The 14,498-nt window shown below is 40.4% G+C and overlaps 1 protein-coding gene across 2 annotated transcripts in view; it reads left to right on the forward strand.

The window, feature by feature from the left end:
- The window catches only part of sh3pxd2aa (SH3 and PX domains 2Aa), a 309,383-nt gene that overhangs the window by 217,704 nt on the left and 77,181 nt on the right, over nucleotides 1-14,498 (forward strand). For both annotated transcript variants that reach the window (XM_072557306.1, XM_072557307.1), the window contains exon 8: nucleotides 8,832-8,945. In XM_072557306.1, the coding sequence (XP_072413407.1) occupies nucleotides 8,832-8,945 (114 nt within the window). The remainder of the gene's footprint in view (nucleotides 1-8,831; nucleotides 8,946-14,498) is intronic.

Consider the following 14,498-nt stretch of genomic DNA (forward strand, 5'->3'; position numbering starts at 1 on the left):
GGCAGAATCATGAGAGTATATACCCAAGAAATAACTCACCGAAAAGGGAGGTGGTCGACTGGTAGAAACAGATGTATTGACATGACTGTTGCAATTGTCACGCAATAGGGAGTTAGTATGAATAAGATAACCAAATGAGACCCAGTGTTGTGTCAGCAAAAGCAATAAGACCAGGCTGTCAAGGTGGGGGGGGGATGTTGCACACCAACAACAGGCCACAGACAAATGTGGTAAACTGATTAGATTAGCAACTGCATCAGATATGAAGTGAAAGGGGAAGTACCGACAGACTCAATTGAACTGTATAAATTCTAATGTAACCTCCTGATCGGTGTGCCTCCTTTAATGGTCACCCAGCTTGCAAGACCGTATGAATAAAGACTGCTTCAGAATTTGACTCGGACTGAAATTGTTGAATAGTGAACTTCGTTTCTCACAATCCTCATACTGATATTGTATGTGAATCTACCTATATTGCTTATGTGTATCTAGGCTGAAAGACTGAAGAAAAATATAAAACATTTACAAAGGAGGAAGTATAATAATATATGTGACAGTTCTTTAATGGAGAAGTGACAGTATTGTTGACTTATTTTTTCAAGACACTGGTAAACATCCACAATTTGACATACTCAGTCACCACAAATTGGTGGCATTTCAAGACACACGGTGGATATTATTGTCATAATAAACAGAACATTTGTCCTCCCTCACCAATAGGCCTCAGAGACCTGTTCTAAAAAATGAAACACTTATAGATTATATCCCAGGTTTGCTCACCATTTAAAGCATGCTGCTTTACTTACTGGGCTCCCAGTTCACCCTAGTGTGTAAATATTCAGAGTTTTAGGAGCGCTTCGTCCTTGTCTTAGCTGATCACCCCCAAAGTCAAAGCTTGAAATATTTGGAAATATTCCATGAAAGTCCAAATCGTAGAATATGAGTGACTAAAGCATAAGCTCAGTCTCTGTAGGGGAATTTTTTTATTCAAGTAAACAGTAAAAATAAAATTAGTCTGTGTTTTACTCATAAAGCAAAGGCCTTATAAAATCAGTGTTGCTTAGCACTGTCTCCATGGAAATCAAGAGACTACCAACAGCACAAAGGGGCCCTGGAAAAACAATTATCGCAAAAGTTCACTCCAAGTAGTTATGTTTCAAAAGTCACTTTGGACTTTGGAGAACTCGACAGACTTAAGCCTAAAGCAGGATATAAGGAGCCATGCACAGTCCATGTGGCACGGACACATTGGCTTCTAGCTTATTAAGCTTACTGCCAAACTGTCTGTTAAAGCCAAGTAACAGAATATTGTTCACCCAGAGTTAACAATGAAGACAAATATAATACAGAAGAAACTGATTTTAAAAAGAGTTCTAATATTTTAACTATTTCCATAAATAGTTTGGCAGCAGATTGTTTCTCCAGATTCTGGAGCAGTCCCAGTGGACTGAAAGGGAGCAAACGTAACCTACTATTCAAGGATGGAGTTAGAAACAGGGAATTACTGTCGAGTTAGTATGATGTCAGTCATCAGAAAAAATGCTGCAGTCCATCTTCAAAGAAGTAGTAACAGAGCACTCGAAAATCATAATACGATTAAGCAGATTTCACCATTGTTTTAAGAAAGGGAAACTTTTGAACATCTGCTATAGCCTTTGAAATATGTAATGGGGTGCAAACAACTTGATATACAGAAGAACTTCAATTATCCGAACAAGATGGGCGAGTACTATTTCGTTCAGATAATTGATTATAGTTCATTGATTCAGTGTCTTTCCTCTGAGGCTTGGAGTTTTCTGTTACATCTGCTCCCCATTCAGGAGATAAGGAGCAGCACACCGCGCGCGAGACCCCCCAGTCCCCCATCCAACACTGCACTCTGTCTGCCCCCAAACCCAATCCTATCTAACATCACACCCCCAATCCACCCCAATCCCGTCCAACACCGTATCCCCCATCCGGTCCTCCCCCATCCACGCCCAACTCCCAGTCCAACCTGGCCACCCTGTCCCGTGCTCCCCATGAGCCCTTCAGCTCCTGCCCCCTCCCTCTGCGGGCCAGCTGGACCATGAATGAGTCTCCAAATAGCGTTCACACGTACACACACAACTTTTTACTGCAGCTTCTTGACAGGTTCCACCTTTGCCCTCAACAGGACAATGTTGGGGAGATTATGCAGGGAAGGTGGGTTTAGGGTATACCCCTGTGTAGAACTCCAGGGAAAGTGTGGGGGGGGAGAGAGAGAGAGACCGGGTGATCAGCCATTTGGAGATGGTGCCTGGTCTCCCATCAATGTCCACGACTATTCTCGGCAGCATTTCAGTAAGCCGAGTTTTAATCACTGTAAACAAAAGATGTGAAACACGTCTTTGATGTAATTTTTCTATTGGGACCTTGAGATCTTTTTCCGATATTCCGATTTTTGGATAATTGATATTCGGATAATCGAGGTTCCTCTGTAGTATATTTGGATTTGGAAGAGGTATTTGACAAAGTGCTAGATAAAAGGTTGTTGACATCTTAAGAGATTCTGTTAACATGGACAGAGAACTGATGAAAGGACAGAAAACGACAATAGTAACAAAAGGGATATTTTCAATTTAGCAGGCTCTTAATAGGGAAATGTTGCAAGCATTCGTGCTGATATCCTAGCTATTTACAACTTACATTAATGATACGTGACAGCCTTTGACATGGAAATACTAATACAAGGAAAACTTGTAGTTATAGAGTCATAGTGATGTACAGCACAGAAACAGATCATTCGGTCCAACTCATCCATGCTGCCAGATACCCTAAATTAATCTAGGCCCATTTGCAAGCCTTCCTATTCACATACCCATCCAGATGCCTTTTAAATGTTGTAATTGTCCCAGCCTCCACCACTTCCTCTGGCAGCTCATTCTATACACGTGTGAAAAAGTTGCCTGTTAGATCCCTTTTAAACATTTTCCCTCTCACCCTAAACCTATGCCTTCTAGTTCTGGACTCCCCCACCCCAGGGAAAAGACCTCGTCTATTTACCCTATCTATGCCCCTCCTGATTTTATAAACCTCGATAAGGTCACCCCTCAGCTGCCAATGCTTCAGGGAAAACAGCCAGAGCCTATTCAGCCTCTCTCTTTAGCTCAAACCCACCAACCCTGGCAAAATCCTTGTAAATACTTTCTGAACCCTTTAAGTTTCACAACATCCTTCTTATAGAAGGGAGACCAGAATTGCACAACATTCCAAAAGAGGCCTAACCAATGCCCTGTACAGCCGCAACATGACCTCCCAACTCCTATATTCAATGCTCTGACCAATAAAGGAAAGCATACCAAATGTTTGTGGAATCTGCTTTTGTAAAATAGTTGAAAAAGGCTTTAATCAGTTTGCCTCATTTGTACAGGGATTAATTGTAATTTTCCGAAATGAATACTGGTTCTTGTAACCTCCTAGTCTCAATTTGGAAATGGTTATCAGGGGAGACAGTGGCATAGTGCATGACAGTATTGATAGGAGTGAGCACTGCATTGTCCTTGTGATGTCTTCACATTGAGGAAAGCATCAATGAATGGATCAAATCTAAGCTTTGCAACCCTGTCACATAATATAATAAATAGTGTTGAACAATTGAAGAACTACTTGGAGGAGGAGGCATCTCCACGATTAATCCTTTCTTAATGAAAAGGTAACCTAGCACAATACTGCAAAAAACAATGTTGGAGGTTTCACAACTATCCTCAGAAGCATTGAGTTGATTATCCAGGGGAGTCTCCTCCTTCACATCACAGATGCCAGTCTTCAGCCTAATCAATTCACTCCACATGATATCAAGAAATCGCTGAAGGCACTGGATACTGCAAAACTGATGGCTGTGCGAACATTTCACTTTTAGCATTGAAAGCCTACACTCCAGAAGTAACTGCTTTTAATCAAGCTGTTTCAGTGTAGCTACAACACTGGCATCTGTAGTGTAGAAGATTGTCAGATATGTCCTATCCACAAAAAAAGCAGGACAAATCCTACCTGCCCAGTTTCCACCCCGTTAATCTACTTTCAGTCATCAGCAATATAATTCAAGGGGTCACTAACAGTGTGTTCAAGTGGCACTTACTCAGCAATAAGCTGCCCACTGATGCACAGTTTTGATTCCACCAGGGCCACTCACCTCCTGACCTCATTACTGCCTTTGTCCACACAAGCACAAAAGACCTTATCTCCAGAGGTGAGATGAGAGTGACTGCTGTTGTCATCAAGGCAGTATTGGCATCAACGATCCCTAGCAAAACTTGAGTTAATGGGAATTAGGGAGCAAACCTTTCATTTGTAGGAGCCATAGCTGGTACAAAGGAAGATAGTTGTGGTTGTTGGAGGTCAGTCATTTCAGCTGTGCAGAATGTTCTTAGGGTAATGTTCTAGGCGCAACATCTTCAATTGCTTTAACAGTGACCTTTCTTCTATAAAAATATGAGAGGTGGGGATGCTCTCTGATGATTGCACAATGTTTTGCACCATTTGCCACTTCTCAGAAATTGAAGCAATCCCTGTCCAAACACAAGAAGGCCTGCACAGTATTCAGGTTTGGGTTGATAGATATCAAGTAACCTTCATACCATGCACGGGACAGGCTGTGACCATCTCAAACAGGAGAGAATCAAACAGTCTCCCCCTGGAAATCAGTGGCATTACCATCAATGGTTTCTAACACTATCAATATCCTGGGGATTACCATTGACCAGAAACTAGACTGGACCAGTCACATATATAATGCAAATACAAGAGCAGATCAGGGGTATGGCAAGTGACTCTATCCTTATTCCTCCAAGCCTGTCCACTATTTTCAAGGTATTAGTCAGGGGTGTGATGGAACACTGTCTACACACCTGGGTGAGAGCAGTTCCAACAACACTCATGAATTTGGAATAATTCAGGACTAAACAAGGCCATATGATTGGCATCCCATCCATCACCTTCAACATTCTTTCCCTCCACCATTGTTTACTGCCGACAAAACTCTGACAACACCTACCAAACTTGCAATCTCCACCGAGAAGGACAGCAGCAGCAGATGCATGAGAACACCTCCAGCTGCAAATTTCCTTCCAAGCCTAATGACATCCTGACTTGGAACTGTAGCACTGTTTCTTCACTGCTGCTAGACCAAAAATTTGGAACTCTGTCCTTAACAGCACGTTGGGTGTCCCTACAACACATAAAGTGTGGTGATTCACGAGGGCAGCTTGCCATATTCCTGTCAAGGAACATCGGAACAGGAGGAAGCCATTAATGGCTGATTGAACACTTCAATGCCTTTTACTTACCTCATCCCCACAACACTGTATTTTATTGGTAATCATAAATTTTATCAATCGTTCCCTGAAACATTCTCAAACACTGAGCCTCCATATCCTCTGTAGTCAAGAATTCCAAAGGTTCATAACCTCTATGTAAAATCGTTTCTCCTCATCTCAGACAAAGTAGCATAGCCTGATTTTTAAATTTAAGCCCCAGTTCTATATTCCCTAACCAGAGGAAATATATTGCCTGAAACTGCCCTGTCCATCCATTTCAATATTTATTAGGTTTCAATGATATAATATCTCATAGTTTGAAACTCTCGAATAATCAGGCCCAGTTTTCCCAATCTATCATCATAGGACAGCCCTGCTATCCTAGGAACAGATCTGGTGAACCTTTGTTGCTTTTGGCAGTGGTATCTTTCCTGGGGTAAGAAAGCCAAAACTGCACACTGTACTCCATGTGTGATCTATCCAAGCTTTTCTACAATTGATGTAAGTCTTCACAGCTCCTGGTATTCAAATACTTTTCCTATTAAGGCTAACATTCCAACAGCCTTCCTAATAGCTTGCTGTGGCTGCATATTACTCTTCAGTGGCACATTAACAAGGATATCTAAGTGCTTTTTACATTTACACCTTCCAGTTTACTACTTAAGAAATAATCTGCAAAATTAGAAATACTACATTTGGACCCTACCTCCAAACAGGACCTGGACGGCAGTAATCGAATGAATGCATGGCTGGAGGGATGGTATACAATAAAAAGAATTTAGATACTTGAGAGACGTTTTGACCAGTTCTAAGGAATCAATTCTGAAATCTGTAAAAGTTGAATGGGTTGCAGCCCAACAAGACCAGGATCAATATCATCACCGAACCATTCGCTAGTACTGTGGATTAAACTAGAATGGCAGGGGCATGGGAACCTAAGTGGGGAGACAAGAGTGAGGGAAACAAAGAGGAAAATGAAAGAGAGAAAATTAGAAACCAAAAGTGGTAGTCAGATGATACACGGAGTAAGAACAAGTAGTGTGGAATACAAAAAAAATTTGTAGAAGTGTCATAAAGACAAGTCTGAAAGCACAGTATGTTTGCAAAAAGGTGAATGAATTAACAGGACAAATATTTGTAAATGTTTACAATATGATTCTGATTACTGAGACATAATTTGAAGTGATCAAAGCTAGGAAATACACATCCAAGGATATTCAACCTATAGGAAGGACAGGCAGAATGGAGAAGAAGAATGGATGGCTTTTGTTAATGAAAGATTAAATTGGTGCAAGAGTGAAAAAGCATGTTGGTGCAGGAAATGTAAATGTGGATTCAATCTGGGTAGAGCTAAAAAAGTAACAAGGTGTGAAAAATAAAAATGGGAATTGTCTACAGCCCTTCAAACAGTAATGGTGAGGTACAGGATCACATTAAGTTAGAGATGTATGCCACAAGGGTGCGGCATTAATCATAGGTGATTTAAATCTACACATTGACTGGGCAAACCACATTAGAGTGTGCCGGATGAAGTCTTTGAGTGTGTTTTAATAATCTTGATATTTGATACCTTGATAATCATTTCAGTGATAGGCCATCCAAGATTTGATTTTGTGCAATGAGAAGAGATAAATCAGAGACATTTTCTAAATGAACTAGTGGAAACTTACAGGGAAAGATAACTGATCTCCAAAGACCTGGCCAGCTGAAGAAGGATCAAAAGAACAGGGAAGCAAAGACCATTGAATTGATGTTCCATTTTATTCTACCTCTGCCAATAATCTATTTCCCTATTTGTTAGTATGTGTATGTATAAGAGGAATTCATAACAATTAAAATTTTAATTGGTATTGTTATATGCCAATAGTATATTTCTGTTTACCTATAGCTGTTGTCTAAGTACTGATGTTAGATAATAATTCTTGTTAAGGACAGAAATCTACTCCATGATTTCTATCATTGTTGGTCTGAAAATCAGGAAAATTGGGGTACTATGTGTATTTTATAAAATAAACTTTAACATTGGTACAACTTGAGGAACAGTCGGGCTCGATTTATAGCGTACTACCCCAGTTGGCTGCAGCATCACTCCTGGTGTCACGTCTCTGGATGCAGAAACATCTGTTCTCCTTTTGATATAATCCTCTATCACTTTGGTTTTCCCACTCTTTTTCATTCTCTCCCCCACGCAGGACAGTCATTCTGATGCCTTGGAGTTGCCTCTCATTACATTCCCTAATACACCAACTCCCTCAGCTGTAAGCAAAACAGAAAACCTGTTTGAGAGGTTTATGAGCTGCACTTCTTGCTTGATGTTTTTACTCTCTGACAATCACCCATTCTCTTTCTGCCTTTGCATTCCTTAGCTGCAGTGTGACCACCCTGTTGTATAAATTATCCATGAAAATTTTAGTCTTGCATATAGTCTGCAGTGACTCCAGTTGCTGCTTTAGATCCAAAACACAGATTTCCAGTAACTACAACTCGATATATGGTTAGAGACAAAAAAACTGCAGATACTGGAATCCAAGGTAGACAAACAGGAGGCTGGAAGAACACAGCAAGCTAGGCAGCATCAGGAGGTGGACAAGTCAACGTTTCTGGTATAACCCTTCTTCAGGACTAGGAGTGGGTGTAAAGGGAGCTGCAGATAAAGAGGTGGGGGACATGGGATGAGTGGTGAAGTAGAGATCGGTGAACACAGGTAGAGGGTGCGACTTGGTTGGTCGACAAGGTGGCGGGGGGGGGGAGTTAATCGGATTGGTGACTGGAACTGTTCCCATCGCCAGTCCGTGGTTTGTGCCACTCTTCCTACCAACCCCCCAAACTCCCAGGTACTTTCCCCTGCAACTGTAAAAGATGCAATACCTGCCTGCACACCACCCACCTTGTCTCCATTCAGGGCCCCAAACAGTTGTTCACCTGCCTTTCCTCCAACCTAATTTACTGTATACGGTGCGAAAGACCAATTTTTACATTAAATTAGGCTAGTAGAAATACTCACCAATCTTTACTTATCAAAGTCACAATTCTGAAGGTAGGTCATTGGACCTGAAATGTTAACTCTACTTTCTCTCCATAGATGCTGCCAGACCTGCTGAACTTTTCTAGCAATTTCTGTTTTTGTTACCATTCAACCTGTGCAGGCTCCTGACACCACTTAGTAAACTGTTTTTCCTGCAATATTACCCTTTGAATATTTTTCAAACTCATCCATCCTGTTCAACTCTTGGTCTCCTTAAAACTGTTTTCCAGTGAAGTTACAATTCTGATTTTCTATATCTCTCAAATCAAAAAATTTCCAGTGTTCTCGCATGCTGTTTTAAGCTGCCTCCCTGACCTTGTGCTAAATCTAAGCTGCCCACAACTCTTTTGTCCTACTTTAAGTCTGCCTGATTTCATGCTGGCTCACTGCAAACTAAGTTTAACAGTATTTTTAATTGTATTTTTCATGGTTGAGATGACCATTGTACAAAAATATCGCAAGACCAATGCTAGATTTGTCTGAACAACTACTATCAGTACTGAGTTTAATTTTTACTTTCTCCATTTCAGGTTGGTGGTTTGTCAGTACAGCAGAGGAGCAGGGCTGGGTCCCAGCCACATATCTAGAAGCACAAAATGGAACCCGAGATGACCTGGACATCAGCACTACAAGAGCTGGAGAAGGTAATGGATCCATTCTTCAAATATGCCATTTGCTGCTTTGCTTAATCAGTACTCAGTGATTTAATTTATTTGGGTAACGCATTTCTCAGTTCAGAGAAGAGTCACATCAGATTTGAAACATTCATTATGTTTCTCTCTCTGCAGATGGTACTGGGCCTGCTGAATTTTGCCCAGCACTTTTTGTTTTTGTACCCAGTGATGTGAGTTTAACTTATTCAGGTAGAGCATTGCCAGTATACTTTCTCAGATACATCTGTGTCCAGTGTAAGAGAAGCTAAAGTAGATGTTGGTCTTTTGGATGATGCAGCTAAATTAATAATGGAGAACCAAGAAATAGTAGAGGCTTTGAACAATACTTTGTATTTTTCTTTATAGTAGAAGACTGAGGATGATTCAAAAAATAATTGAGAAAATCAAGTGGCAAAGAGAAGGGTGATACTTAAAGCAGTTGAAAAAAATACCAGGAAAACCAGCATGATTAAAGGCTGACTAATCCCTGGATCTGATGGTTTGCATCTTAGGGAATTAAAAGAACTGGCTGCAGAGGTAATAGATGCATTGGTTGTAATCATCCAGAATTCCCAAGATTCTGAAGAAGTGTCAGCAGATTGGAAAGCCACGAATGTTATTCCTGCATCCAAGAAAGGACAGAGACAGGAAATAGTAGGCCACTTAATCTAATGTCTGTCATTGGCAAAATGTTGGAATCTGTTATTCAGAAAGTAGGAGCAAGATAGTTGGAAAATCGTGTGTCAGCATGCAAGAAAAATTGTGTTTCACAAATTATTAAAGGATGCAAAAAGCAGAATGGACAATTGGGAAGCAATAGATGTAGTGCTTTAAATTTCCCAAAAGTGGGAAATTCAGTAAGATGCCACATAAAAGGTTATTACACCATAAAAAACATTAGATATAGGTGCAGAATTAGGCTATTTGGTCTATCACGTCTGCTCTGCTGTTTGATCATGGCTGAAATACTACTCAATTCCATTCTACTGCCTTCTCCCCATAATCTTGATTTCATTACAAATCAAGAACTTAGCTATCTCTGTCTGAAAGACATTCAATGATTTGGCCTCCACTGCCCACTGCGCAATGATTTTCACATTCTAACTAACTTCTGGCTGAAGAAATTCCTTGTCATCTCTGTTCTAAAAGGCCTTCTTTCTCTCTGAGGCTGTACCCTTGAGTCCTAGTCTCTCTTACTAATAGAAACATCTGCTCCATGTCCACTCTATGCAGACCTCTCAGTATTCTGTAAGTTGCAATGAGATCTCACCACTCCTCAATCCATCTAAAATCCATCAAATACAGACCCAGAGTCTTCAGCCATTCCTCATATGACACACCCATCATCCTGGGATCATTCTTATAAACCCCCTCTGAACTTTCTCCAAGGCCAGCACATCCATCCTTAGATACAGGGCTCAAAACTGCTCACAATATTCCAAATGACCAGAGTATTATACAGCCTCAGTTGGACTTCTCTGCTATTCCTAACTGCCAACTGAACCTGAATGTTAACTTTAAGAGAAACCTGAACTTGGACTCCTAAGCACCTTTATGCTTCAGATTTCTAAAGCCTTTCTCATTTAGACAATAATCTATATCTCAATTCTTCCTACCAAAGTGCATAACCTCATGCTTTCCCTTATTGTATTGCATCTGCTATTTCTTTGCCCATTCTCCGAGCCTGTCCAAGTCCTTCAGCAGCTTTCCTGCTTCCTCAACACTATCTGTCCTTCCACTATCTTTGTATCACCTGCAAATGTAGCAACAATACCCTCAGTTCCTTCATCCAGATTGTTAATGTATAATGAATATAATTGTGGTCCCAACATAGACCCCTGCAGAACTCTGCCATCCTGAAAAAGACCCCTTTATCCCCACTCTCAACCTTCTTCCAGTAAGCCAATCTATTATCCATGCTAGTACCTTGCTTCTAATACCATAGGCTCTTGCCTCATTTAGCATCTTCCTGTGCACCACCTTGTCAAAGGCCTTCTGGAAATGCATTGGCTCTCCAATGTCTAACTTTGCTTGTTACCTCCTCAAAAATTTGTAATAGGTTTGTCAGGCATGACCTCTCTTTGATGAAACTGTGCCCATTCAGCCCTATTTTACAATGCTCTTCCAAGTATTCCCCAATTCTATCCCTTAATAATGGGCTCAAAAAAACTGAGGTCAGGTTAACCGGCCTATGATTTACTGTTCACTGCCTCCCTTCAGTCTTAGCAGGGGTGTTACATTAGCCATTCTGGGACCATCCTGTCTCCTGTGATTCCTGAAGGATCACAACCTCCTCATCAACCTCCTTCAGAATTCTGAAGAGTAGTCCTGGTGATTTATCCACCTTCACATTTTAGCTTCCCCACCACCTTGTCCTTAGTGATGGTCACTACACTTACCTCTGACTTGCAACTCTCTTGAAGTTCTGGTCTGCTGCTCGTGCCTTCCACTGTGAGGACTGATGTAAAATACCTATTCAGTTCCTCCGCCATTTCTTTGTTCCCCATTACTACTTATCCAGTCTCATTTTCCAGTGGTCCAATGTCCAGTCTTGCCTCTGTCTTTTCATCTAGATAACTAAAAATCTCTTGCAATCTTCTTTTACATTACTAGCTAGCTTGTTCTTATATTTCATCTTTTCCCCACTTATTGCTCTTTTAGTTATCCTCTACTGATTTTGAAAGGCTTCCCCATCCTCTGACTTCCCACGAATCTTCACTACATCGTCTTCTTCTTTGAGATGAATTTCTGCTGTGCCCTCAAATTATTGCCAGAACATCCTGCCATTGCTGCTCCATTGTCTTCCCTGTGAGGTTGCCCTTCCAATCAACTCTGGCCAGCTCTTCCCTCATGTCTTTGTAGTTACCTTTGCTCAATTGTCATCCTGTTACACCTGATTCCAGTTTTTTCCTTTCAAACTGCAGGGTGGATTCTATCAAGCTATGGTCACTGCTCCTTAGCAGTTCCTTTACTTTATGCTCTCTAATCAAGACTGCCTATTACACATCACCAAAACCAGAACTGCCTGTTCCCTAATGGAGTCTACCACAAGCTGCTCCAAAAATCCAACCCGTAGACATTCCACAGATTCCTTTTCTTGAGATCTTCTACCAACCTGATTTTCTCAGTCCACTTCCATATTGAAGTATTTCATCATAGTACTTGTAATAGTGCCTTTCTTATATGCCTTTTCTATCTCCTGATTTATTTTCTTCCCCACACCCTGACTACTGTTACAAGGCCTGTACACAAATTGTTTTCCTTTACAGTTCCTCAATTCTACCCATCGCAGATTCTACACCTTCTGACGTGATATTTCTTCTTGCTATTGATTTAATTTAATTTCTTACTAACAAGGTAACTCTCCCGCTTTGTCCATCTACCTGGAAGTTTAGTTTCCAGCCCTGACCCTCTTGCACGTCCACGTCTCTGTGATACTCACAACCTGCCAATTTCAATCTGAGCTGCAAGCTCATTTACTTTGTTTCATCTACTGTATGCATTTAAGTACAACACCCTCAGTCCTGCATTGACTGCCCACATTCTCATAGCTGTTCCCTTATCTGCTGTGTCTGAAGTTGGATTCCTGATCCTTTCCACACTTTACTTGTTCTGGAAACTTTAATCATCTCTGTTGAGCCCTCCCACTTTAACGTTTTGCATAATTTCCCATGCAACTGAATCTAACCTTTCAGTGTTTAGTTTAACCACACAAAATAAGAACTGATCATGTTGGCATTATATATTAGCATGAATAATGGATTGGCTAACTAACAGGAAAAGAAATTTTAGTAAAATCAAGCAGAGTCAACGTGATATTATGCAAGGGAGATCAAATTCTTTGAGGATCTATTAAGAAAGCTGGAATCACAACACTTAAGAACAAAGTTAGAGCTCATAGAATAGAAGGGCTGGGTGAAATGTACATACAAAGATGGCCGAGTTATAGGAAACAGATATTACATGGGCTGAAGAAGAATTCATACTGGAGTTCCTTAGAGGTCGGTGTTGGGACCTCTGCATTTCTATAAATGGTCTAGAGCTTGGGTACAGGCGCACTTTCAAATTTTGTGGATGGTACATAACTTGGAAGCATTGTAAACTGCAGGGAAAGCAGTGTAGAACTTGAAAAGGATAAAGTGTATAATCTAAAAGGTGTGCAGGAGCAGAGTGACATAAATGTAAATGTGCATAAATCATGAAAGGTGGAAGGAGAAGTGGAGAGAGTGGCTCATAAAGTACGTAACAGCCTGGTCTTAATGAGAGCTTAGAGTGTAGAGCAAGGAGTTTATGTTGAACTTGTATAAAATACTACTTAGGTCTTAGCTAAAATATTGTGCCTACGTCTGGATGCCAAACTTGAGGAAACTTGTGATGGTGTTGGTGAGAGTGCAAGAAATGTTAAAGGGTTGAGGAATTTCAGCTGTTTAGATTGGAGTGATTGGGACTGCTCTCCTTGTTGAAGACAAGGCTAAGAGGAGATTTATTCAAAATAGAGCTCTGGTCAGAGCAAATAGGAAGAAAATGCTCTCACTTGTGAAAGGATCAAGAACGAGAGTGCACCAATTTAAAGTAATTAGTGAAAGAAGCTGATGTGAGGATAAATATTCTCATGCAGTCGTTAAGGCTTAGAATGCACTGCTTGAGAGTGTAGTGGGGGCTGGTTCAATTGAGACATTAGAAAGGGATTTGTATGGTTATTTGAACAGGAAGAATGTGCTGGGTTATGGGGAGAAAGTAAAAGAATGGCACTGAGTGAAATGTTGCATTACAGAGCCAGTGCAGACATGATGAGCTGAATGACCTCCTTCTCTACTGTACAAATCTAATTTAGTGATTCTGTTTGCTCATTTGAATGAAAGTAAGATAGATTTCATTGAGAAAATTTAATATTATGGGATCCAGTCCATGAATAATTTTGGATATGATATGTGATTGTAGGTTGCTCAGAGAAATGGGGAAATTTAAACATGCATTCTAAAGCTCTCCAGTGTTAGGGTTTTCTTATCCTCATGTTTGTGTCTGTTAATAGAGGTTTACTACTATGATTAATCAACGATTGTTGCATTATCCAACTACCAGTATGGTACAAGGTGAAACCAGCAAGTCCAATATTCTTGTTGCGTCTAATGTTTCCATCTCCTAATTTATTGTGTATTGATTTAATCTTTACTCATTTTCTTGCTTAGTTCTTAAAGTTGTGTCTCTTCATGTAATTTCTAGACCTTATTTGTTCACCTTTTTCCAGTTTATTTTCAATGATTGTTTTGAATCATTTTGTTGTACAACAGCAATTATTTTTTAACTCTCTGAGTACTGTGGGTGGAAATAATTAATCTGTTCCAATAATAAGGCAATTGGAGCTACAAAAAGTTGTTCTGTAAATTTATTCTTTGAGTTAACATCATCCTGCAGCCCAGGACCAAGGTTTGAGCTTCAGCGTGAGGGAGAAGTTTCCTCTCTAGTGAATACCAGATTTTACATTGGCCCATTTCAACATGAGAATCAGATCCATTGTAGCCAGAGAATGACTTCATATCTGTT

The sequence above is a fragment of the Chiloscyllium punctatum genome, chromosome 38, assembly GCF_047496795.1.
Source record: "Chiloscyllium punctatum isolate Juve2018m chromosome 38, sChiPun1.3, whole genome shotgun sequence".
In the NCBI taxonomy this organism is placed as follows: Eukaryota; Metazoa; Chordata; class Chondrichthyes; order Orectolobiformes; family Hemiscylliidae; genus Chiloscyllium; species Chiloscyllium punctatum.